This window comes from Mya arenaria, chromosome 10 (assembly GCF_026914265.1).
Source record: "Mya arenaria isolate MELC-2E11 chromosome 10, ASM2691426v1".
NCBI lineage: Eukaryota > Metazoa > Mollusca > Bivalvia > Myida > Myidae > Mya > Mya arenaria.
This window is the reverse complement of record NC_069131.1, coordinates 16089292-16115923: the sequence shown is the minus strand read 5'-3', so window position 1 is coordinate 16115923 and position 26632 is coordinate 16089292. Positions and strand designations below refer to the sequence as shown.

Sequence of the window (26632 nt, the reverse complement as noted above, 5' to 3'; positions counted from 1 at the left end):
TTTGAATTTAAATGGGAACGTTTTGACCAAACTATGGGCCGTTGTGACCATAGAACGTTTTAATCGCCTGATGAAAGCGAGTGACAAGTTGAAAAGGGGAGCTTCGACAGGTCTCGGGGTACGTTAGAGTGCGTGTCGAGTCTGTTAACCATGTAAAAAAAGAAACCTATTGGCCAGGTTTAGTTTCATACACAATGATTTGAAAAAAACAACAATATTAAGTTGGCACTCTACAGGTAACATGTAATTTTCCTGTCTTGTCTGTCATTTGTCCGGTTTCCTGCCATCCTTGGTTTCCTGCGTACTGATATTTCAGACAGTACGATGGTGTCAGGGGAAGGAACTCCAGACTATGTCAGTCATGAGCGTTCGCAACCGCGCATTTGTAATCGATTACACAAACCGGAAAACTGTTGCCTGCTGCATTGTGGGTGTTTGTTTTGTTTTTCAGACAGAAAAATAATAAATTTGAAGACAATCCGTACTGTCATTATAAAACATTTATCTGGGTTAAAACGGATGAGATATGCTACATAATGGATCGTGACTCGACTGCCATAGTCAATGCAGACGAATTAAACATCCGACATGAAGTAAGCAGAGTAAATTTCGGATAAGTACGGTTTCGGATTACAATTGAAATAATATCATTTGATTGAATATTATAATTGTGCAATTAATATCTTTAAAATTACGTACCGAAATTTAAATTGAATGTATATGTATTTAGAAGTAAAACTTGAAGTAACAGCCACTCTGATTAGCTACAATAATGAGCGATCAGGGATACTTTTTTATTATTTTGACATTTCATGTGTATCCCTGTAACGCTACAACTCTCTACCATTTAACACTGGGCGAAAGAATATATAGTAATATTATGCATCGATGTTGATTAATAATGATATAATTGTTACAAATGTACCTAACAGTGATCTTAACTGGGTTGGATTTGTCGTTAGAGTCGTTATTTTCACATTAATATACTCTGGGTCATGAAATGAGCGTAGCAGTCCACCATTTTTTATACATGTTGATTTTTATCGAATAAATTTGTACCCATCCGTCAATGATGGTTAACCCTGTGCGCAGTCACAGTTATCCTCCCTTTTCTATGTATTGTGCAGAGCAACGCAACAGTGTTCAAAAATGGTGATACCTAATCATCATCATCATCATCATCATCATCATCATCACGAACATCATCATCATCAACTTCTCCCAACTTGACCCATCAAACACGTTAGCGTTCAGCGCATTGAAATGGTTGCATTTTAATAGTGTTATTTAACCGAGCCTATTAACGACGAAAATATTAGAAATCCTCTACCCCGTTTCATACATGTACACAACCTGTCAGATTTGTCCTAGATTTACAGATTAATGGATACAATCGATGCATGTAAGTGCATTATGGTATCTGAACATGTTTTTTTGACATAATGACATAAATAAATGTGTGTTTGATAGTAGGCAATGATATTTTCGTAGAAATTTGAATTTATAACAAAGATAATTTAAAAATTGTGGCCGCGAGGATCCTCTGCGCAAGGCCCGTTTGCTACTTTTTGCTGGGATGGTGGACGTCACCAGTCTGCCATAGTCTAAAAATTGTCAAAAGACTGGTTGACGGCCATTTAGGTGGACTACCACTCTGATCATAGGGGCAGCCACTCTGATCATAGGGGCAGTTAGTCATTCTAAAATGCCGTCCAGGCTTTTTTTTTAATGATGGTTAGCCTGGAACGTCATTCATAAACATGTAAAAACTGTCTATGAAATGAAATGGTCTTCATTTGTATTCTGTTGCTTAAGACTACCAATAAATACATTAATTCTTATCAATAACCATATCCATTTTGCAAATTCACAAGCTATTTCTTCAAAAAAGTAATTTAAATACCTGATTTCAGTTGACAGGAGCTTTCTTACTGCCAAAAAGAAAAAAGGTTACACACAACTATACTTTAAGGTTTCAATCTGAAGTAGTATTTTTAGTATGGATTATCTTCCCCTAACACTATCATTATCAGTTACCACACTTTTGTACTTAATGAATTTGAAAAAACATTTATCGTCACATACAGGATTCAAGATGTATTTACAAACTATTCTATGGGCAATGTGGACAATGCATACTATTATACACATGTATTTAAAATAAGACTAAATACAATATTAACATAATATATCAACGGCATTGTTACACTAAGTGAATTAAAATGTTTTATTGTGTAACATATTAATCAAAATTTGACTTCAACACGACAATCCAAGTTTACAATAATCAGAGATTTTGCTGACTTATCAATTTATTATGTATATATATAGTTTCGCTAGAACAGATGTTTCATGATGATATTTATATTAACAAATACCTTATTCCTCACATCAGAAAACCTATACAAAACTCAACTAAAGGGAATCTTCAGGAAATTACCATTTTTAAAGAAATTGATAGAAAAACATAATTACAGAACATTGTTGTTTGCTTTTTTTCCGACTAGAGTGCGTTTTATAGTCAAGCTTAAAGCTTATAGGAAAACAACTAGATTTAGAATTGTTGTGTGTTTTTTTAAAGAACTATATTGGTAAACAGAAGTAACACTTATGTGTTCAAGGGGTTAAAATATGACAAAGCCAGGACTCTGCATGATAATTGGCCTTCATGCTCTTATAGAATATGCCTTGGGTTGTTATGGGACACTTGTGCAATCTTCGCTGACTTTACATTTAAAATGTCATCTTATAGAAGGTCATATGCCCAGTTTGTGACATGAACGCGCCAGCGGTTCAAAGAGACGCTATAAAATTTAACAAAGCTTATAAAGGCAAACCGGTAATTTTACCCAGTATTCTAATTTCTGTCATACAAAGTAAAAGCACACATATTTTATTTATAATGTATGGTCGTTTTTAGACGGGAGGCTGGGTGCGTGTGGGAAAGGGGAAAGAAATGTAGAAATGTTTTTATGTCAAAAGATGGCAATCAAAAACCTCCAAATAATTGCAGAATTTCAAACCGTCATGGCAGGTTTTTGTCAACATTCATACAAATGGTCGTTCACTGGGGAACACCAGAAAACTTACTCGCCTACTGGTAGGAAAAAGGTAGGGAGGAGAGAGCTCGTACAATCACCAGTTGGTACCTGAGGTTGCTCTTACCACAAGTTTGTGACAAGTAGTACTTAAAAAAGTTTTTTTGTTGTGTGTCAGAATCTGGATGCTTTAAAGAAACCAAACAAAGGAATATTAAGCATACAAAAGTTCAAAGACATCCAAGTGAGCGCAAATGAGGGGTAAATTACAAGAATAGAAAATAATGATACGAACTGAAAAAAATGCCATGCATGCAAATGAAAATTCTTCCCATACTTTGCATGATAACATTCCACAAACTTAATGATATTGCTATTTGATTCATTTTGCAAAAACTAAATGTCCTTGTTCCAATATGCTAACAAAAGTAATAAATGTTTGTAAACACTTCATTCTTAATTTGTTTTGAATAATTTACAGGTTTACAATATGTTGCCTTAACAAAACTACTGCCAATGACACTACAGCTCGTACTAAGCTGTACTAAAGTAACTAATAGTCATGTGTAACCTTAAGCAGAGAAAAGAAAATGCATTTGGATATTCTCGGCTACATTCGTTAACAAAAACAATGGTGTTTGGTGAATTTTGATGGTGTTTGAAAATGTATGTTGTTTTAACAATTCTGAACGTGATTATTTTATAATATATAGTGCAATTGATGTAAAAAGGATTAGTTTTAACAGGTAAAGTGTTCTTTTTTTGTTTTAATAGACTAAATTGGAATAATTTCAATAAATTTGCGACCAAATTCTGATCGGCATTTTGAACATGTTTACGAATTTTATTATGAATGACGTCCAGGCTAACCATCATTAAAAAAAGCCTGGACGGCATTTTAGAATGACTAAGGGGCAGTGTGCATTGTTTTGACACAACCCTTAAACCACGCCCCCCACCCCACCATTTTTTTCCCAAGCTTATCAATAATGATGATGGGCGAACTGTTACTTATGATAACTCATGATAACTTGCACAAAAATATTCTCAGTGGTGGGGTTGAAAATTGAGTCCAAGAAAGCAATGATTATTATATATTCCGGGCATATGGTACATGGGGGTCATGTAAATGAAGTATCAGATGGATTAATCTTTAATACTGATTTAAGAACTTGATAGTTTCTTTCCTTGAGTTGAGACCATTTTTGATGAATCCAGTGATGGCAGGTAGAGCAAAATAAGATTTGATCACCTTTGCGTTATTTTTTAAGCAAACACTGCAAGTATTTATCAAATCATTACCATAAGGTCAAGGATTAAGCAAAACATCTCCGCTCAGATGAAGTGATCAAGAAAAATTATCCAAATCTGTAAGGTCATTTTGCAGTTTGTCAATTTTCCGTCCGAAATCATTCTGTCCGAATACTCCACCACATAGGTCAAATTTCCATTTGGCTGCCACAAGTCCACCTGTTCTGGTACAATTTATTTGATTTATGATAACTGTTATTTTTGTTATGATTTTGATGTTATTGATGGCAGATAAATTTAAGAATAAATATTAATTATTTTATGTAATGTACTTGTTGTTGTTTGTCGAATTATGGCGTCGTCGTCGCCTATGGTCTCGATGTACTATATCGAATATTTTTGCCGATATCATCTTTGTGCTTTATTCTATGTACTTGTACACTCTTGTTACTTTTTTTTTTGTAATGTACTTGTTGCTGTTGTTGTACCTGTAAACCACCTAAAATTAAAGAAAACTAAGATGCTACTCTAGAAAGAATATGACCTGCTTTAAATGAAACTGGGTGGAGAAATATTAATTGTTTGAAGATATTTTTAACTGTCATGGTGCGGTTGAGGACAACTTGTGGAAAATTTGAAAAACCAGAGGTATGTTATAATTATATAGTAATCTTATTAAGGTGCTTACTTTAAAACTTGTTTACATAAATGTAAAAAAAATGACTTTATCTGTCAATGATTCCATCATTTCTATTATAAGACTTTTTTAGGAATTATACAGAATAATAAACATAAACAAAATAAATCAAAAGCATAGTTGATGCTGCTGAGACTTGCCAAGATAAACTTTCCTGCTTGCAGGATTATCGCAGCACCAACCATGTATTTATGTATACTTGCCGGATAACTTGCTTTACACAACATTTTTACAACTTTGGTTTTATTTTTGGCTTATACCTGTAGTTGTCTTCAGATGAGAAGTATCAATTTATTTAAGCACTTTCCAGAAGGCAGGCCAATAGATTTGTATCCTGAGCCTTTCCCTGCTAGCGCCTGTCTTTGTATGCCAGTAGGAAAGCCGCCCCGTTTACATAGAACTCGTGACGAACCTCCCAGGAAAAGAAGACGGGTCACCACAATGTTAGTTAATAAACTTTAAATTCTAATGACTTTTTATCACATGTTGAAATCTTGCTTCCAGTTTTATATAACTATTGTTATATTTTAGGGTGTTACAAATGTGTAATTCATTCAACTAGTCAAGGAAATATCCCAAAGGTGGCCAGCTTACTTATATATTTCGTGAAATCATCAGATTGAATTGTTATTATATGATGTTTCATAACGGACCCTATATATCGTTCAATGTCATTTTGCTTTCAATTGATTTTTATTCATATTTTTATTATAAATAAAAAAACAAACTTTTTTTCTTTTGATTAATACTTGCACTCTGGCAAAGCCCATTTGGCAAGTGCCCGGATAAGATTATTAATTTAAATTAAGGTTTTTTGAGCATAGTGCGCAGACAGAATGTAACCCTGGTAAGAGCTACCCTGGTTCTTAAACAAGCACCAGTGTATAGCACTGTCTTACTGGACCCCGAGTTAACGTCTGTCACAGAAGACGATTAGTATTTTTTTGTGGTGTGCCGGGGAATCGAACCTGCCACCCCATGGATTGACAGGCAAGTGTGTTACTGCTAGACCATTGATCCACTTAATACACACACAAACACATCAACGCACGCACAAACACATGTACACACACACGCATGCAGGCACTCACACGGAATATTTTATTACAGTGATGTTTATTTCAGGGAAGAAAAAAATCTACAAGAACAATCAATGATGTCTGCAGAGCAGAGGCGCTGGAAGGTGATAGATTATGGGGTGGCTTTGTAATTTTAGGGAGGGGTTGTCTTGCTCCTATTAATGTATGGGTTTAGGGGGGCTTCACCCAGGAATTTTTTATGTGTTTCACATGAAATATACATTTGAACTCATATTCTATTGATAATATAATTTAGTGGTGGTGGCAATGTCTTGCAAATTCATACATTTACAATGTCTGAATTCTCAAAAGTCTTTTGAATTTGTTAAAATCATTAAATAAATAAGATATTAACAAGATATCTTGAGAAATATTCCGACAATAAGTTTTTAAGTTTGTTTGGACATACTTTTTGGGGAAAAGGCATCTTGATTTGACAAGTTGATTTGAGTTACAACTTTTGTTTTTAATTTACTAGATAAAAGATCTACTATCATCACTTATGGTTTATAGGTCAGTGACATCAACTTAAGGTCACATAAAGTAAATAGGTATAGATAAAACATAGCATAAACTTGTGATAATGACAATGATCATTTCAGACTTCTTTGTTACTTGTTAAAACAGTTTTGTATTTCATTTGATATGGATATTAATTAAATTTTGTGAAATTTGATGTTAATTTTTGCCAAAAACATATATTTGCTGAATCGGCCATTAAACTAAAATTGAAACTGATATTAATACATTGAGAGAAACATTGAGAGAAACATTAAGGTAGTTATATCAATACTAATAATTTATATAACGTGTTTACAACAGGTCATTCTTAATGGAAAAAGGAAGAAAAACAGCTAAATCCATTTGAGTTTGACATTTGATATAAACATACAATGTTATAGTTGACTTTTGTAAAGGAAATTAATACATGTTTTGTTTACCTAAATTTGAATTTTAAAAAGAGACTTTTGCTGTAACAAAATTCAGATGTTATTAAGAAATAAATTATTTGAAAGTTTTGACATTAAATCATTTCTACCTAAATCAAACATTGCATTCAATTAATAATGATGAACTATTTTAATGTTTTACATGAACTTGCTTTTATTGCTGTGTTTTACCAAGTTTCATGCTTTTTTTATACCATTGTCAAGTATTACTTTCTTATTATTATCGTCTGCTTCTGCATTTTTGTCGTAGGGCTCTTACTAAAGGAGTCACATGACACTGCAGGCGTAGCCTTATCGCTATTGGCGTGGTGTCAGTTGGTTAACAGTTATTATTTGAATAAATATTAACCAATCAATAGACATTTTGGCTAACTTTGACCAAACCAAAGAAATAACAAGTTTGATACATTTGACTGCTGTTTCACACCTATCTACATGAATAATTTCATTTTCGGTACAACAATTAAAATGTACCATGTCAATTTAAATCTATCTGTGTTTTATGTTGTTTTATGCATTTATGCAGATTGCTGACTGAATTAAATTTTACTGCACGCATGTTAGGTTTCTTTTTTATTTGTTGGTGTTGTCAGGCTTGGAAATGACCATGGTACATACTGGATTTGCAGTTATTCTCTAGACTTGGATAAATAACCAACTTTATCAATCTTATCATTCACTCCTCTTTATAATTCAACAAAATCTAAAAGATTTACTACCAAATTTCTGGCCTGAATTAACACTGCCTTGAACTTGCCTTGTAGGGTAAGAAATATTCTCTAAGGCCATCCAGAAAATCTGTAATATTAAGTGTGACTTCCATCTTGGATCATCTAAGTTACCTGGTCAGGTGATTATTAGTTGAGGGGAGTGAAGTTTACCTTACATTACATTGTGGCATGAAGTCACACAACTTTTAGGTTGACTATTCAAAGAATAAGGAGGGCTATACTACTCGCTCGTTTGTTAGTGTCGGCATCCAGTTTAAGTTAAGTTTAAGGGCAAGTTTGCATTTTCACTTAAAACTCCCAAGGATGTTCATTTAATTCACTTTGTACTTCACACAGTTGTTGAGGACCATCACACAATTAAGTTTCATACCCGGTAACTCCATTTCATCCTAAATACAAATTACGGCCCCTGATTGACTTGGAAACTTAGGTTAAAGTTTTAGGGCACATTGTGTCAGGTTTAAGTTTGAAGGCAAATTGGGATTTTCACTAATAACACCTATTCGCTTCATTCAATTCAATTCATACTTCACACACAGACGCCATATACAATTAGGTTACATTACTCCATGTTATCCTAAATACAAATTATGGCCTGGTCTTGAATGACTTGAAAAATTGTGGTTTAAACTTTAGGGAAACTAAATGGCCTTTTCTCTTAGGACTCAAGTACTGTAAATTCAATGGACTTCATATTTCACACAGTTGTTCAAGGTCATCACACAATAGGTTACATGACTCCGTATATTATTCTGAATATGGCCCTGGGTCAACTTAGAAAGTTTAGTTTAAGGTTAAGAGCAAGTCGTGGTTTTCACTTAAAACTCCGAATCAATGGACTTCATACTTGACACAATTGTTGACGTCCATGATACACTTAGGTTACATAACTCCATGTTATCCTAAATACATATTATGACCCTTGATCGACTAAGAAAGTTTGGTTTACGTTTTAAGGCAACTTTGGGTTTTAACTTGGATTTCAAAAATACCTCACCAAGTTTACTGTGACCATAATGATACATATCTCCATATAAATCTGAATACAAATAATGGCTTATGCATTAATTAACTTGCTTTACTTTTTTCTTTATTGGTATTGTCAGGGCACTGAAATCATCATTAATTCATTGATTTCTAAGAGAAAGAGGCATATAGTTGAGAGCGCTGTTCTAAAAAAGCTCTTGATATTTTTTAAGTACTTCGTTAAAGTACTGGAAATTTCATGTTTTAACAACATGGTCCAAGGTCAGAGGGGATGATTGTAAAATATTTTCATTCGAAAATTTATGTTATATGAAATAAGTATGGCTGTCTGTCTGTACCCTCCTCTTTTGAAATTAAATGGAATTTAATTTCATCCCTCACTTCAATGATTTTGACCAAAATTTGTAAAACAAAAACATAAATTGGTTAGGCCGTAAGTACATCTTCAGCTCATTATTCCATAGCCTATTTCTTACTTAATTGTTGTGTTTAAGCAGACTGGAGGAGAGCTACAGCGAATCATGAGTGGTGAGACGAGGCCAGAGCGATTAGGAAGTGACCAGCGCCATGTCAACAGGGTTAGGTCAGCAACAACTGACTCTAGCAGGTTTGCAATTATAGTGAATCAGCTATAAATTGTTTAGTTATACATTGTTATACATAATATTGCAATTTATTTTGTCAATTATGATAACATTTTTTCCAAATAAAGCAAATCAAAAACAAGTAACTATCGGTGAAAAAATCAAAATAGTCATTTCATTGTGATAAGCCAGGTGTTTTTAAGGAGCAAAATTTAGGTTGATTCCAATTTTTTTTTTTAATTTTAATGCATTCTTATGTATAATTAATTTTTAAATGATTAAAACCAAAATAAGTATACCAGGTTATTATGATTACGGTAAAGATATAAATAAGTAACTTTTTACGTTGACCTTTAATGTGCGCCTTAAAGATGTACTATAATTAAAAAATAATATTGAAGATTTAACACATTTAGTACAATTGTTTTAATTTACCAAAAAGGATGAACAAATGTGGAAAACAATAGATCTTATGGAGGATAACAAGTTTAATTTGAAAGAAGGTGCAGAAGACACAGTATTGCTACCTTATAAAAACATAGTAGATGCAGTAAACTTTAGCATTCACCAATCATTTCATATTTTTTGCGTTTTCAGCTATTAAATACACGGTTATAATATTGTTAATAGTAATCAATATTTTCCATAAGAGTATTATTTAGTAAGCAGTTGAGGTTGTATAACTCAAAATTTAAGTTTGTTTTACATGTGTTTGTATTGATTTTGAAAAAGAGTGTCACTTCAACCATTTTACACACTGTTGCAGGTCCTTCCGGAATCCGAACATGCTGTCAACGCCACACTTCTATGACTCCATTGAAACAACGCCCGATGCATTAAAGCCCAGAAAAACACAGAGACACAAAATTAAGCAGTCAAAGAAATTGCCCGACTGGTGCTGGACTATTATCACCATTGTCCTGGGAGTTGGCAGTTCAAAAAGATGGGTGTCCTATCTACTGTATGGAATAACATTGCTTTCTGCCCTGGTGTTTACTGGTCTTGGTGTCCTATTCACAGTTTATGATATAGCTAGTAAGCATTCTAAGACCACAGCGCACATTGGTTTCATATCTCTGCTGATTGGTTTCGCGTGGTTATGTCTGGGAATATACTCGTTCAAACTTGCTGGACGCTTGCTTGGAGATGATGATTTTGCAGCCAGTGTTAGGAGACACTCCAGGACCTTGTTTAAGATCAACACAGCTTTCTTGCTCATATTTCTGGGGCTTGGATTTACAGGTGTGTATGAAATGTATTAATCTTTTCTTTTTTAAGAAGAACCCATGCTAAATGGTATATAAAATAACATCATTGCTTTCATGTCTTTTAAATAATTGCTTGTACTACTACTGTTCCATGACATACATGTAACTTAGCAAAGCTTATTCTTTCCATTTGAAGAAGTGTTAGTCATTCTTTTTAAATGATATCTAGATTCACATGTGGAAGCAACAGCAAATTGTTTAATACCTTAGGTTATTTATTGGTTTGTTGGCAGTTAAAAGCAATTTGATTGGTCAACAGTAATTATTGTCAAAATATTGACCAATCAATAATTGTTTGGGCTATGACCTAGCCAAATAGTTAACCAGTTTTATGCAATTTGCTGCAGATTGCTAACTCTGGATATTTCATGCACATTTATTAATGGCTAAACTTTTGATCGATTTGTAAAATACAAAAGTATACATTACCTATTGCTGCTTTTTAAAACCTTTTCCAGGTATGAATCTCTACAACGCGTATATCACGTTCGACACAGATCGCTGCAATACAATCGGGCTGCACTACCTCGTGTGTCACATCATGGTCATCGGTAGGGCAGTGTTTTCTGTCTTTGCTATGAACTGGAACCTGATAGTAGGGTGCGTGCTTATGTCTGTCTGCAGGACCCACACGATCGGTATGAAACTATTAGTATTTTTTTTGCATTGATTCATTAAGAGTTCATATCAAAACATACATAGTCATTTCTAAGTAGGATATGACAACAGTTGTATGCTTTTGTAGTTGTTAAGTTTAGCGCACACATTCACACCCACTCAAATGTGACACAAAATGTACAAAACACACACTTAAACACATTCTCAGACACATAACTTACATATATAGAAACAAAGAATCTTACCCATTAGAGATTTTAATATATTTTCTGCAAAGGATGTTGCATTTACTTATTGAATATAAATATACTTGATTTTATAATGGATGTGTGCAGTAAGTCAGATAACTGTAATGTAGAATTTCAAGTTATAATTTTAAACCATTCCATTTAATAGTGTGGAATATATATCTATCTGTTTGTAGGGCAATTTGTGCTACATTTCTGTCAGTTTTTGGGCATGGCTGGATCCTAGATTTCTGGTTCAAAGGAACAGAAATAAAACAAATGTTGATATATTATGTATTCTTAATTCCAAGCCTTAATTGAGCAACAATAATTAAACTTCAAAATAATTCATCGGTAATATCAAACTGGTATTTAATAGGTGTATACAAAAAGGAAATGGTTAACTTTGAAATAAATGCACTGCTATACTGATTAACTTCAATAGAAGAAGCATTAACTAGAACACATGTCATAAGTAATCATTATTAAGGCACCTATTTTCTTTAGCTCAAAGACATTTTGGATGTGTTCTATAGATTCTCATTCAGAGTTTTTGTAATTTCATGACATGCTTATAATAAGCTTATAATGTTTAAGTTATTTGTTGGTCACAGAACCCTGTGTACATAAAGCTGCTTCCAATGCCATGATATTGATGTAAATTGATATGCACGGCCTACATTCAAGGTATCTGTCGATTCATTCTTGACCTTGAGTTATTAAAAGATGGTTAGGTGTACTGGAGAAAAGAGCATGATTGACCTTGACAGTCAAGTATATGAGCTGTTAGACTTTCCTTGTTTTGTGTTGTCACGGTGATGTGTGTCAAACATACATTGCAGGTATTCACCAGTTCATGTGTGACCTTGAGCTCTTAAAAGACGGTTAGCAGCACTTGAGAAAAAAACATGAATGATCTTGACAGTCAAGTTTATGAGCTGTTGGACTTCCCGTGTTTTGTGTTGTCACGGTGATGTGTGTCAAACGTTCCTTGCAGGTATTCGCCGGTTCATGCGGGACCTTGAGCAGGACGGACAGACGTACGAGCAGTTCTGGAGAGAGAGGCTGGAAAACTCTAAGGTGGGGGAGTTCAACAAGGACACTGTTTCAATACTCAACAGTGAGTTTGATTTGGTATTTGTCTTTTAAGTTTAAACTAAGGGTAAATTTAACCTCATTCTCGGGTGAAGTTTTGGTAGTAGTTCTATAACAGTAACTGGGAACCATGTGAGTTCATTATTCAAGTGTATAAGTTTCTGCATTTACATGACATTGCATATTGTCATTTTCTTTGTATGTCCATAGTTATGAATATTTCCTGCTTTAATTATGTTTTTTGCATAGAAGTGTTTCCAGTCATTTTAATGATGCTGTAAAAATCAACATCCGCCATAAAAGATTAGTCATGCATATCAATCAGGGCTCGAATTTAGCACTCGCACACTCGCAAAATGCGAGCCAAAATTGGAAAATGCGAGTTCAATTTAAAGACACTCGCAAAAATTTGCGAGTTCAAAATTTGCAGAAAAAATGCAATCCTTGAAATAGATATGAACATAATCGGTGATCATTTCCTGCACACTAGATATAAAACTAATTTTAGAAATGCCTACTTTCGTTTTCCGATAAACACACAGAAATTGATGATGTAGATCAACAGTATGCCCACAGGCAGGTACTTGTTACTTTAGTTTTTTAACTGGTCTTTCGAATTCGTTTCCATTTTTGCCCGCGGTATTTAGCGATAATGGTATCGAAACACAGTCTGTATAATGATGACAAGCAAAAAGATTTTTTACGCTTATTGATTTAAAATCGCTGATGACGATGATCAATCAGTTCCCAAAAAGAAGCCAAAATGAAAAAATCTGTCCGTTAAAACTGTTTCGAGTGGAAGAGGGAGTTGAACATTAAATTGACCATCAACACAGATGACTAAAGGAACATTTTCAAAATATTTTGCACAGACCAATACTGGCCTGATCGGACTTACTCAGTATGTAGTGTCAGTGTTACATATATGATGATATCGTTTAATGTACAATTACAAGATTATTCATTAAAACAATTAAACCATACCTTAAATCATTGTTTTTTTATACAAAATATATTTTTCCTAGCAAAAACAAAGATTTGCCTTAAAAAATGGGAGTGAGTGTCTGGTTTTGCAAGTTGAAAATTTAAGCATTGCTAAAATTTGCAAGTATCAAAATAAGCTTAATTCAAGGCCAGATCAATGCCAATTGAAAAATTTTGATGTTTAATTTTTATAATTATTTAGAATAATGCATTTCTAAAAATCGAGCCTTGTTACCATCATTCACACATTCCATCAGGTCTTATTTTTTGCCTCCACACTGGAAACACATGAAAGATCTTTATATTCTTATATCGTTCTGTAAGCTCAACACATAGTTAATAAGTGCAAATGTACTGCTTGTTGATTTTGTTGTGAACACAGTATGCATTTATGATAAATAATAGGGTATTTAAATTTCTTAGATGAATTAGTAATTAATCATGCATAGTTGCATGTATTTGTTTTTTATTCAACGTACATTAATCTCGATACAGCTGGGAATTTCCCCACTCACTTAAGAAAACAGGTTGGAATTTCCCACTCACTTTAAAAACAGGTTGGAATTTCCCACTCACTTTAAAAACTGGTTGGAATTTCGCACTCACTTTAAAAACAGGTTGGGATTCCCCACTCACTTTAAAACAGGTTGGAATTTTTGTTTCAATTACAAAGAATTGTTTTTTGGAAATCTTAACATGCATGCTGAACTGATAAAAAATTGTAAACAAAAATATTTAATATATATATATATATATTAATATATAGGATTTTTTGCCTCCTAAATCTTTTGAAAGAAAATATTATCTGTTGTTATATGTAAACAAATATGATGATGATAAATTGAACAGTTATTGAGTTAATCCGCTATTGTGTTGGATTTTCACACATATAACAAAAATAGCTGTGATTGATCTTGAAAAATGAGGAATCCCCAATTGTGTGTCCTAGAATAGACACTGCTTGATATATGTAACTTTGTTCAGGAAATGCGAGGAATGACAAGTCAAGAATGACATCAGCCCAATGGTTTATCAGATATACAGGTCACATACTCACGCATGTTTTACAGGAATGTCTAAACGCCATTGGAATGCAGCCATTTTGAATTGAAAATGTCTTTTATATCTGAATTTGCAAAGCAATGTGATTTGTGCAGACAAGGTCTTCCATTTAAGAGAATAACATTTGCCTATATCTATTGTTTCATGAAATTTGATGTATGATGTATAGTAATTAAGAAATTCAGAATTTTCATATTCATAATTGGATTCAACACAAAAAAGAACACTAGTGAAGTACCATAATTATTATATTAATCACCTGGGCGTCAATAAGAATCGTACCGGAGTTCAAAGTAGGGGATGGGCATTAATTAGAGACAATTCATTATTGCTTTTGTTGTGTACCCATATAACAGGGAGGAAATCATTATTTAACACGGCGTGGTCAAACAACAAATTTATTTACCTCAACACCATCTAGGTTACATTACACTAAATTATAAAAGCTTTTGTAAAAGCTTGTCGACATGTCAATACATATCAGCTTTTAGCAGAGATATAAATCAGTCATTATTATAATATTTGGACATAAAGACAAAAAAAGTGAAATTAGATCTTAATAAAGAGAGGTTTGGAAACTCGTGGTTTGAAAGGAATGCTTTTTTTTTTTTTTAAAGTGGGGTTGGGCCTCTGAAGAAGGCAATGTTTTTTCTTGATCTTTCCCTTAAACAGGTCATTTTCAATCCAAAAACTGGGGGGTGGGCAATTATTAGAGGATGGGCAATTAATAGAATAATTACGGTACTTTTAATCATGTCTCCACTTTGACCGAAAGAAGACATATAGTTCTTGACATGGTTGTCTGTCTGTCTGTCTGCCCCCCAGTCTGCATCATATGTGTTTACATATGTATATATACGCCAGTGTGAGGAATTTTCAAGCAGCATGTGTCAAGCTATGCAACATGTTTTTTTCTTCGTGGCTGCACCAAGATTATGCATAGTTATGGCCTTTGACCTAGTTAAAAATAGCATGTAGAGCATTCAGTTTTTTTCAATAACTCTTATATTTTAAATGTCTATATTGCTCTTTATTATTCAGGCCAAAACCCCCTTGGAAGCCTCTCAGAAATATGGCATGTATGAACATCTAGTAACTATTCTATATGTAGAGTCACCCTGCGCCCCGGTTGGAACACACCCATGTATTTATTCATGCTGGAATGATATGCCAACAACTAAATAGTATTAAAGCAAAATATTTTGTGGTCAAAATAAAACATGAATCATTCAATTGATACAGAATAAGCAGTTTGACTTTTGCATCAAACTTTAAAAACATGATCGATGTATAATTGAAAGGTTCTAGCTTTACAAGTGAATTAACATATGGTAAATAACTAGTAATGAGATGATTTTGTTATGAGAATTTTTGCACTGACAGGAAATGTTTGTTCAAAAATGCATTTTGACAATGTATTGGTTATAATGAAGAACAACATACTGCAGTTTAATAACTTCAGCTGGTATATATCAGTATACTGTATACCAGTTTATTGGTGTAGCCATAATATTTAAACTTAATTTAAACTTAATGCAAATTGTTTAAACAATCCTTTTCTCATTTTAAGACATTTTTATCTTTTGCATATTGATTTTTGTCCTGTTTTCAGTTGTAGAGTAATATTGACTCCAGAAATTATTTTAAAATGTATCTGTTGAATTGAAGAAGTATTTTCACCCTGTTAACTGATAATACATCATATACACATACATGCCATATCCCCCGGCGGGGGGAAAAATCCCCCGGAATTTCAATCCAACCCCCGGAAATTTTACATCAGGCAATAATGACAAAGTGAAACCACAGTATGTGAGTGAAACTGAATGTAAAGAAACAACTTGACAATGCCAAAAGGAAACTTTTACAACAAGTGATCAATTAATTTGTAGTAATTATCAAAGGCAAAGAAATATTGCTATTTTGGAAGGAAGAAATTAATAATATTTATTCTATTCTCTTTTTATCTGAAAGTCATCAAAGCTGATAGAATTAAGCACATTTTTTTAAAAGACTTTGGAGAAAGGTAAATTTAATTTAATTGTCTTGAAAACATATTTTTCCAATGACATATTTTGTTTTGCAAGTGCATTACAGTATGACATGACAGTGTATCATAAGAATATGATAAAATCATGATGACATAAAATAATTCTGTATAATGAAAAAGTTCAGAGGTTTTCAAAGCAAACCTTATGAGAATACATTTTTTCGTACTTGCGTCTAAAAATACTTTAAAATTTCGCCAAATTAGACCTGCTAAAAAAATCCCCCTGAATACAACCAAAATCCCCCTGAATTTTCAGCCTTTTGAACAAATCCCCTTGAATGGTCTCCAGAAAATATGGCATGTATGTATACATGAATATGGTATCTAAATAGTATTCAATTCACATATATTTTGTGTATGACATTTCAGACCATGATTGGTTTCTAATGGAAGAACAGGATGGGAGTTCACAGGAACAGCTTGTTGCCAGTGGCAACCGAGATGATGATGCACCTGTTTCCCTTGGCAACGGACAGACTAGTATACAAGGGAGGGGAATAGAACAGCCAGCTGATGATGTTGTTCTTATGAGGGACCCTGAAGATTTGGATGATAGACCAACTTATCCAAAAAAGAAGTTAATGGTAATGTTTGTTAGATAATATTAAAAAGAAAAAATCTATAAATTATACTAATTGTCAACGTAGCATATATATGTCATGTCTCATCTGTTTTTTCTTATGAACTTTCTCTAAGAAGAGGAGCAGAATTAATATAAGTTATATCTTGTTTTCTAATCCTCGAACACATTGTGATGTATTTCATCTCTACACATATAACATATGTATGTTTGTATGCTATTTGTCAAATTAATAACATTTAAACTAAATCCACAAAGGTCACCATTACATGTTACAGAACTGTAGAACCAATGTTTAAAGATTGTACCAACTAGAAAAATATCTTAATTTGAATCGTTCATATAGCAATTTTTCCAAACAAGATTCTTTTGATTTTATAAGGCAAGTTTTGCCATTCTGGCAGCCATAATTCCATTTCTATGAAAGCACTTTCATGTATATGAACATTGCGAGCATCAACTTCAGCTTAACCCTACTTAAATATAATTGAAGGTACAAGCCCAGTCAAGTGTTGAGACAACCGGTTCAACATCCGACCTCCTGGATGATCAGCCCCCGGTCATGTGTGAGGATGAACTACTCCTCTGCTACTGGAAAATATCGGTAAGTTCGAAGACCACTGTGTTACAAATACCTTTTACTCTTACATGTACATTATACTCATGTGAATGCAATTTTGATTGGTTGGGAAGGGTCACATGGGGAGTCAGAAATTAGTGAGTACCGTAATAGAGACCCCGAAAAAATTATAACATCTCATTTTAACCTCAGTGATTGTCTCGGTTAATGTTCTTGGGTTAACATCATATGCTATTACCCTCCATGGCGTCTTATATTATATATTATTGACCATGTAAAAATTCTTGTTCAGCAAGGCTTATGATTTTTACCTTGTATTATATCTTTAGAATGGCATGCAGTATGTTTGCCAAATTCTTTTGTAAACCATCAGAGAAATATATGTGTTTAACATTGTATTTTCCAGAGTCGTATGCGGTATGTATCACAGTGCATGCAGCGTTGGCTGGCCAGTTGGATGGCGTTCGTGGTGATATGGTGTGCAGACTACGTGATTTTCTGGCTCAGTCATTCTCCCAATATTTTGGGCATTATGGAGTTTATCGCCCCAATGTTACTGCTGCTCGTCCTGTGTTCTGCGTACGCTGAGGCTAACGGGGATGGCCAGTCCATGATAAGGGTAAGTGACCTTCCATATCATTTAAGTTTAAGAATATTCCAGGAGCCAATTGTATTAAACCGGAGTTATCCTCAGGTTATTTATTGGCTTGTTTGCATTAAAACAATTTGATTGGTCAACAGTAATTATAGGATAAATATTGACCAATTAATAATTGTTTTGGCTTACTTTGACAAAATCAAAGAGTTAACCATTTACAATTAGCTGCAGATTACTATGTATGTAAGTATCATGTGTAGTAATGAGAAGTAGTTTTCACTTGAAGTTAAAGTTTATTGTCCAAAATCTGTTAAATGTTCATTTATAATGTTAAAAATTTGGCTAGTGTCTTTATAAAAGGAATTTTTAAAGTGTTCATTAATAATGTTACTGAAGTTTGTCTGGTTTCTTAGCAGTAAAAAACTGCTGTCATTCCAAAGTATTTCATAAATCAGAACAATTAAGACAGTTACAGTTGTTAGTGAGAACTAAATTATAGGAATATTGAATATATGAACAATCGAACGATATGAAGTCTCGGGCTTGATCAACTCAAATAAATAAACAAACTTGACAGTAGATGGATATACAGGGATATAATTGCAGCAGGTTTAATGCAGACAAACATAGTTTGCTGTATGTAATGCTTGCAGATTTATTATGCATATAATAAATACTATCATTCTATATTTCAGTGTATTTGTCCCACAAAGGAGAGATACAAACTGCTGCAATTTCTCCACAGACAGCCTCTACAGATGCAGGTACAATGAAGTGGAGATGTATTGAATTTCACATGTATTTTACTTTCTTGCATACATATAATTTCCAATCTGTAAGAAAACATGTTTGACATTCAGGTCTGTTGTTTTCTGTTAAGCTTCTGCTGGAGATTCAAATTAGGTCTTGCTTTTCTGAATTAACCTCATTTTTATCTGAATTTATATAATACTTTCATATCAACTTGTTCATCATCTGATGTCGTTCAGGGTATGATCAATTGTTTTCAAGATTTTATACATTCATGTGATCTAAATGAGGGCTATTCCATTTAAACATATAAACCCCTGGGGGAAGGCACTTTTAAATTATACCATCCCCCTAAAGAAGCAAATTTACCCTTTTGGGGTCCAAATTAGCGAAAAAAGTATACATATACTATGAAAATAATTGCCATACTATGAAAATAATTGCCTTTCCTGTGGGTTATATGTTTTACTGGAATAGCCCTGATGTATTACGTAATCATATGCAATAAATAATATCATTAATGTCCACTGTCTTATGACCAAAGGTGTACAAAATCATTCTCACTTTTACAGGTGTTCAATATGTCCATTTCGTACAGCGCTATTCTGACCGTGATCCTTGCCTTTGCTGTAGCCTTCTCTTCCCGGCTCATCCTGGATGAGGTTTCCAAGGCTTGATGTCCATGGTTTGATGGCCACAGGCATACATCACTATTTATTTTTGTTCAACAAAATACTACTCATTCTTGCCTGTGCTGTTTTGTGCTTTTAATGACTCACTCTTGAAAAAGTCACCAAGACTTGACACCCAAAATTAATAGGCATCAGGTGTATATGATACATCACTAAACATTCCCATAGCTGATTGACATGTTCATCTTAAAAGATGCCTTCTTGCCTTTGATGTTGCGTTCTCTTACCAACCCTTCTTTGATGAAGTTACCCTTGCTTGATGTCCACAGTTTAAACACCACAGGAGTACTCCACCTATATGAAATACATTTAATATATACCTATTGTTGTTCAGCATATTCAACAACTTCTAGGATCAGTGTTTCCCAACTTTAGGATTAATCTTGAAATCTGAAATGAGCGTTTTTAACTAAGGCCACACCAAATTGATATTTCGTTCCGCGGATTTACCGCTCCTATTTTTTTGAAAATGTAAAAAAAAATATTTTTATTTTTTTTGTGCGCCCGCACCTTCATTTTGATCGCCAAGCAGATTTTTTTCAGGTAATAATTTATTAAAAGGCTAAAAATAATCAAGTATAATTTTTCTACGCTAGTTTTCGTGTTTTTGTAAAGGGAAGTTAGCGATGCGTAGTGTTTTTATACTGTATACAGTCATTGTTTGGTCCAAATTGATGTATCAAGCTCATTTTTGATCAAATTCTGACAAAACAACAGTTTTGAACAAATATCTTTTCACAAATAGCGATATAAACACTGGTCTGGATATACCTCAACATAAGTAAGCCTAAATTTATCACCTTGTATTTTGTTTTTATTTGCAGCATAATCTGGGATTGTAATGCACTTGTCAATTGTAACCACTGCCCCGCCCACCCCTTGCCCTTGTTCCAGGAGTATACCGGGGACAACAGAGGCAATGGGCTGTGTTTTGACCTTTCAGGTGGCCCTGCAGTGTCTAGTGAATGTGATTTTGTCTTAATATTGAAAATAGTCGGGAATGGGTCTCACATAGGTATTCGGGGTTGCGGGGCCATTTGGCAGGGATTTTACCAGCAGTGTGTCCCTGCAGGTAGGGTATTTTACCCGGGTTTTGAGAGACCGGAAGTCAAAGTCCCCGCTATTCCGGACTTAAGGGGGGGGGGGCATATACAATTGGCTGGTGCATAAAAACATCTAAATAATAAAAAAAAAAGAACTCTGAAAAATACCCTTGTTCTTTTTGTTTTAATAAGCACATGTCATTGCATTTCCTGTGACAATAAAAACAAAATTTAGTCTATGTTATATGGAGTCTGATGTTTGATGATGCCTGTTAAGTGATCATTTTTTACAAATCCAAAATCAATATAATGTTTGTACTAAATACGATGAATAAATAGCATGTTTTCTGACATTTTCCCAATGTCCATTAGAGGTTCAGTTCAAGATGGCATTAAAATGGGTTTTAGGGCAATTATTTTGAACAATCTTTCTTATTTATATTGAATACCCGGTATAAGGAAAAATATATTTTTCGCTCTTCGCTCGCTTCGGTTTTTATGAAAACTGAAAAAACTTTTATTTTTATTTTTTTTCGCTCGCTCGCTCCAATTTTTTTTTGGCAAAAATCTGAGGAACTAAACATTAATTTGGTGTGGCCTAAGATTATTGTACAGTTTGTAAAAATTGCTGGGAGGTTTGAATCAAAACGAGTTGGAAGTGCCATGAAATTGGTGTGATTGCAAAAGGCTTAAGGAATCTTAAAAAGATGCATTGGTTCAAAGACAGCTGAAAGTGCTAAATTATATTATGCTTATTTGCAAGATTTATTTACCCACAGATCTATATTATGTTCTCATGAAAGATCATGCCTTTTTGTCTTATCTATCACTTCTTTTGTTCTAATGCCATTATAATTCATTAATGATGTCACATGGCTTTTTGAGTCATGACAATTCAATATCAGTTTTTCTCATGAATGTTGGAGAAGGAATTTAAAGATTTAAACTAAGTGTTTCAAAATGCAAAATATTGTTACAATGTAACACGAATAAGTGTTTAAAATATCAGCTGTTTATGAAGTGCATGATGATTTCAACTGTGGATGTCCATTCACAATGGTTAAAAATAAAGATGCTTAATCTAGCATTACCGTAAGATTCTCCATGTAATCAGTAGCATTAATTTTATTAAGTGGTAGTTAAGACAACTTATGTTAAATATTTATTATAGGCTCAACTTTTTTATTAAGAAAAGGTTATGGTGTTGTGATAACCTAGATCTTGGCATTGTAAATGTTCAAAACCTTTAGCCTCGGTCATAATTCATGAGATATGCTATTTTGTACAAGGATGAGAGACTTGTGTAACTACAAGTATGTCTTAAAGTTGATCAGCTGCTATTATTTAAATGATGATGATGATGATGATGATGATGATGATGATGATGATGATGATGATGATGATGATGCTGATGATGATGATGATGATGATGATGATGATGATGATGACTACAATTACACATTTGACTTGCCAGTATGTGATTCCTGTTATTGCTAAAGATAATTATAGATATTTATTTTTTTATTATGATTGTTATTTGTTTTTTTGTTATCTTATGACAAAATAATACTCAAAATACAATTGTTCTTTGTGTATTGCTGTTTTGTCTCTATTAATCTTTACTGTAGCTTAAATTAGCATCTTAGTGTCAGTTGAATGTAACTCATTATTATTTTGTAAATTTTTTCATGCTTTTTTGCTTTCTCTTTGAAAATGACAATGTCTCCTAATATTGCACGCAACGATAACGTCCATGATTAATATTTTAAATATCTAAGGAAAACATTGCTGGAATGAGATAAAATAAAACAAAATTGGTTAAAAAGTAATGTTTCTTGTTATCATATACCTGACTTTAAATAAAGATTCTTATATCTTGTAAAGTGGATAGTTGAAATCCAGCTAACTCTTCTCGTCAAGGGAGATCACTGTGTATGTTATTGGAGGACTTGGTACCAGAAAACTAGGCCAGTTTGAGTTTATTGTTGCTTGTCTCTAGTTTCCTTAAAGCTGCACTCTCACTGATAGAAAGTTTTGTGAGTGTTTTAGTTTATGTCTGAGGATCAGCTGACTTGGGTTTCAATGTCTTCAACTTGGTCAATTAAGACAACTCACAACGGATCTCAATTATTTGGGAAATTGACGAAAAACTCATTTTTTTTAGCGCATTAGTTCCGCTTTTAGCCATGATTTATCTCTTTTAATTAACGTTAAATATTAAAAACTGCATTCTGAGCTTATCAGCAGTCTTAAATCACCTGTTTCCAGACATTTTTGCAAAGAATCGACTCATTCCAAGACAATTTTTATTTTTTTTATCAAAATGGCAAATCTATGACAGTGCAGCTTTAATCCAAAACTCATTGAAAGTAGTTGTGACTCATGAAATCTGAATCCAATACTAAATTCACTTTTAATTTCATGCTTTATAACCTTGTGTATTCATAAGGCATGCACAAACAATATGTTTGTTTCCGGCTTCATGCCACCAAAAAAAAAGGGTAGGTAGGTCTGAAAATCTTTTTTTTATTTTTGTTTGGAAAATTGTTTCTTCAGAATTCTCTGTTACAAGAAATTATTAATTATATGCTTAAGAACATCTATATAACCGGTATAAGTATTAATGGTATTGTTAAAAGCCAAAATTATATTATTTTTAAAAGATGCACTCCTACTCCCAAATAAGATTTACAACAATTAATACAATTGTTAAAATATACCAAAAAGGATGAATAAATGTCAAAAACAATGGTTCTTAAAAAGGATACATTATGTACCATGTTTAATTTGAAAGAAAGTTGCAGAAAACTTGGTATTTCTACCTTATGAGATGAGCATGTAGTTAAAGGTTTATCACTCAAAATGTATGTTTGTTATATATGTTTGTGTATTGATTTTGAAGAGTTTCTTTTTAACTTTTACAAGAAAAAAAATTAAACAAATGATAAAACATATTTTTTTATGGCAATAAAAAAGTTACGGATCAGGGCAAAAAAGTAGGTTAGGTTAGGAAACCAGAAACAAACATTTTTCATTACGCCTTACCCAAAATATTACTTTGAAAAACGAAAACTGAAGCACAATTTACATATTTTCTGTTTCGGTTGTTTTTAATTTATTTCGCAAAAATATCCTTGTATTTAAAGTTCATGTCCTTGTAGAATAGCAAGTCCGACTGTCGCAGTGTGTAACACCTGGAGATTGTTTTTTGTATTATATTTGACTTTTGTTTAGCAATGTTATGTCTAAGGTTTTTTCTAACATTTCATTATTTTGTATAAATAACAATATATCAACTGCAATCTACACATACAACTGGTGGGAAATATTTGTACTCAATATTTGTATAATGCATTTCTGTTTGTCCAGTTTGCCTTGTTATATTTATAAATTCATTTTTTATTTAAAAATGAAAAATTAACATGTAAAAACAGCCATTAAACTTTAAACTTTTAAAAATATTTTCAAAATTGTTTTAATTTGCTTTAGTTTTCAATTTTGTTTAAATTTAGCACTGATTATTTATTTAATCAACTGTGAAGAAGATCATCAGTGTATGACTAATTGGTATTTAACTAGATTCATAAAAGCATTTGATTTTGGCTGTTTTTAAGGTGAGGTGTCATATGAATACTGTCATATGAATTCGGTAAATAAGAGTTAATTTATTAACATATCTCTTCTAGTCATTAATTAAATTTCACAAAATGTGCATTCCGTATTATAGTCAGAGGTTCTACGGTACATGATTTATCCTAAAATCAGGATTGAGAAGTTTTAACTTCAGACTATTGTACAGTTGTAACGATTGTTTTTTTGCTCAAACATTTGCATCAAGAACAGTAAAGGAAGTACCTTGAAAAGAATATAGATGACTTTGGAAACAAAGCCCCTTTACCCTCAGTTGGGCATGACTCCCTTAAACTCAAAACAGTCCCAAACTGTTTTATAGGATTGACAGTTATCAGCTGTTAGAACCCCTGTATATTATTGTTGTGTTAATACTCACTGTGTTCACTGTTATGTACTGTATTGTTAATACTTGTATTTATCTTATTTTTGTAAAGTCCTGTTTTATACAAATTCCCTTTATTAATTTCTGTTGTTAACAAAATAAGTGAGCTTGGTATTACAATATAGCATCCCCAATGTGAGTAAGAAAGATGCCTTTTTTAAGATTTCCCATTCCCGCCTATATTTAAGTATACATTCATGTCATGCACATGTATATTATGCTACCAAGAAAAAAATAAATTTAAAAAAAAGAAAAGATCTCCTTTTCAATTGTCATCGAAAATTGTTTTGAGGAATACAACCGGCCTTAAAATGTTTGCTTACGCATGGTATTTTCCTGGATATTTTCTATATAGGGAAATGTTTCCTTTGATGAACTCCTGGAGTAATTTTAAACTGGGTCACATGTGATTAAAATAGGTCTATAGGTCAAATCTTAGATTGTATTTCATCGAAACCATACATGTATCTTGTTAGAAATAGGTTAGATATTGTTTAAACTTGGTCAGAATGTTCCCATTGATCAATTCTCAACCGCTTGTAAAAGTTGGTCACATTGTATAAAACAATATGTCACAAGGTCAAACATTCAAACGCAATTGAAATACACTAGATGTATTTCATTCGGCACTCATTTTATCAAACTTAATCAGTATGTTCCCCATTGATGAACTCTCGGGACAAATTTAAACTGGGTCACATGTGATTAAAAATTAGGTCACAAGGTCAAATCTTATATCCTTTGTCGTAAACCGGTTCTTTCTGGTAACAGCCGTTTTCACCGGATACCGTAGCCATACGGACAAAGCTGAAAAGCATTGCATATTTGTATAATGTTCTTTATGCACTTATTTCTTGTTGAAAGTGGCCTGGAAGCTTCTGAAATGTTCCAAACTGCCGCGTAAATAACTGCCGCCAGGGTATAAATTGAGAGTCCGTTCATCGCGTTTATTTAGAAAGGAAAACTATGATGAGATACAAAATCAAAGATTGAAGATAACGTCCAAAATCACTCGAGTCTCTGTTTGTCATTTTTTTCTTAATTATGATACTTGAGCCTGTTTTAGACAGTTTTAAGTAAAAATACTTAAATGATACTTATGACCGTTTTTGATATGCATAGCTCAGCAACAACTAATTCTATGTAAATTCTTCCCGAAATACATGTAGGTTATTTCCGACGTAAACAAGGTCAGTATTTTGAATGTCCTGATATCGCTAAAGCCGTGAACAGCAGTACGTGATCGAATCTGGAAAGCATACATACGAGATGTAGGACGAGATGAGCGGCGTAAGGGTCTACTACTTGGTTAGTTCATAATTGCTTACAGCTTCAGAAATATTCAAAATCGCCATTTAAATGCAATGAGGTAATCGGGTTTCAGTGTTGGTATACATATTTGGGCTGGGGGGGGGGAGCTTATTTCTGCTAATGCGCGCGCAAGAAGGGATCCCTCGGGTTCGTGTTTGCTTGTTGGGTGTACGAAACCTTGGTTTGCCCCGAGACGTCAGGGGATAACGGTTTAAAGCGTGCGTGTCTTAATATGTATGTACTTTCATCAGCGTACGAGCCTTCCTGTATATTAACATAAAAAATCGGAGTGTAGATTTTGGCGCATGCGCGCACCCGGCAGGGCCTGGACCAGTACCGTTCCCGTGGAGGAAAGAGCATCAAGAGTAGGAAATCTTACTTTGACACTGTCTGGATTTTTCTACCTTCCGCGCCTGCCTACACGTTACAGGGATTTAGGAGC

The 26632-nt window shown here is 33.4% G+C and overlaps 1 protein-coding gene across 6 annotated transcripts; it reads left to right on the top strand.

The window, feature by feature from the left end:
• Positions 1-426: 426 nt before the first annotated feature.
• LOC128205712 (uncharacterized) lies at positions 427-25123 on the top strand. Of its 6 annotated transcripts, none has more exons than XM_052907616.1 (12): positions 427-593; positions 5287-5429; positions 6112-6169; positions 9231-9340; positions 10084-10559; positions 11044-11223; positions 12428-12550; positions 16991-17205; positions 17695-17805; positions 18188-18400; positions 19075-19143; positions 19702-25123. In XM_052907616.1, the coding sequence occupies exons 1-12, from the start codon at positions 537-539 to the stop codon at positions 19804-19806; spliced, it is 1860 nt and encodes a 619-aa protein (XP_052763576.1). In that variant the 5' UTR covers positions 427-536; the 3' UTR covers positions 19807-25123. The 6 variants fall into 6 exon arrangements, with proteins under 6 accessions (XP_052763576.1, XP_052763581.1, XP_052763580.1 ...); XM_052907619.1 differs by having other exon boundaries at positions 515-593; positions 5297-5429; XM_052907618.1 differs by having other exon boundaries at positions 574-593; positions 5271-5429.
• The last annotated feature ends 1509 nt before the right edge of the window (positions 25124-26632 follow it).

Bases quoted from the DNA above. Each gene is read 5' to 3' on its own strand.
- LOC128205712 (XM_052907616.1), top strand. From the start codon at position 537: ATGGATCGTGACTCGACTGCCATAGTCAATGCAGACGAATTAAACATC. The intron at 5,430-6,111 runs GTTAGTTAATAA...TGTTTATTTCAG, and splicing joins AGAAGACGGGTCACCACAAT to GGAAGAAAAAAATCTACAAG. The intron at 11,224-12,427 runs GTATGAAACTAT...CGTTCCTTGCAG, and splicing joins CTGCAGGACCCACACGATCG to GTATTCGCCGGTTCATGCGG.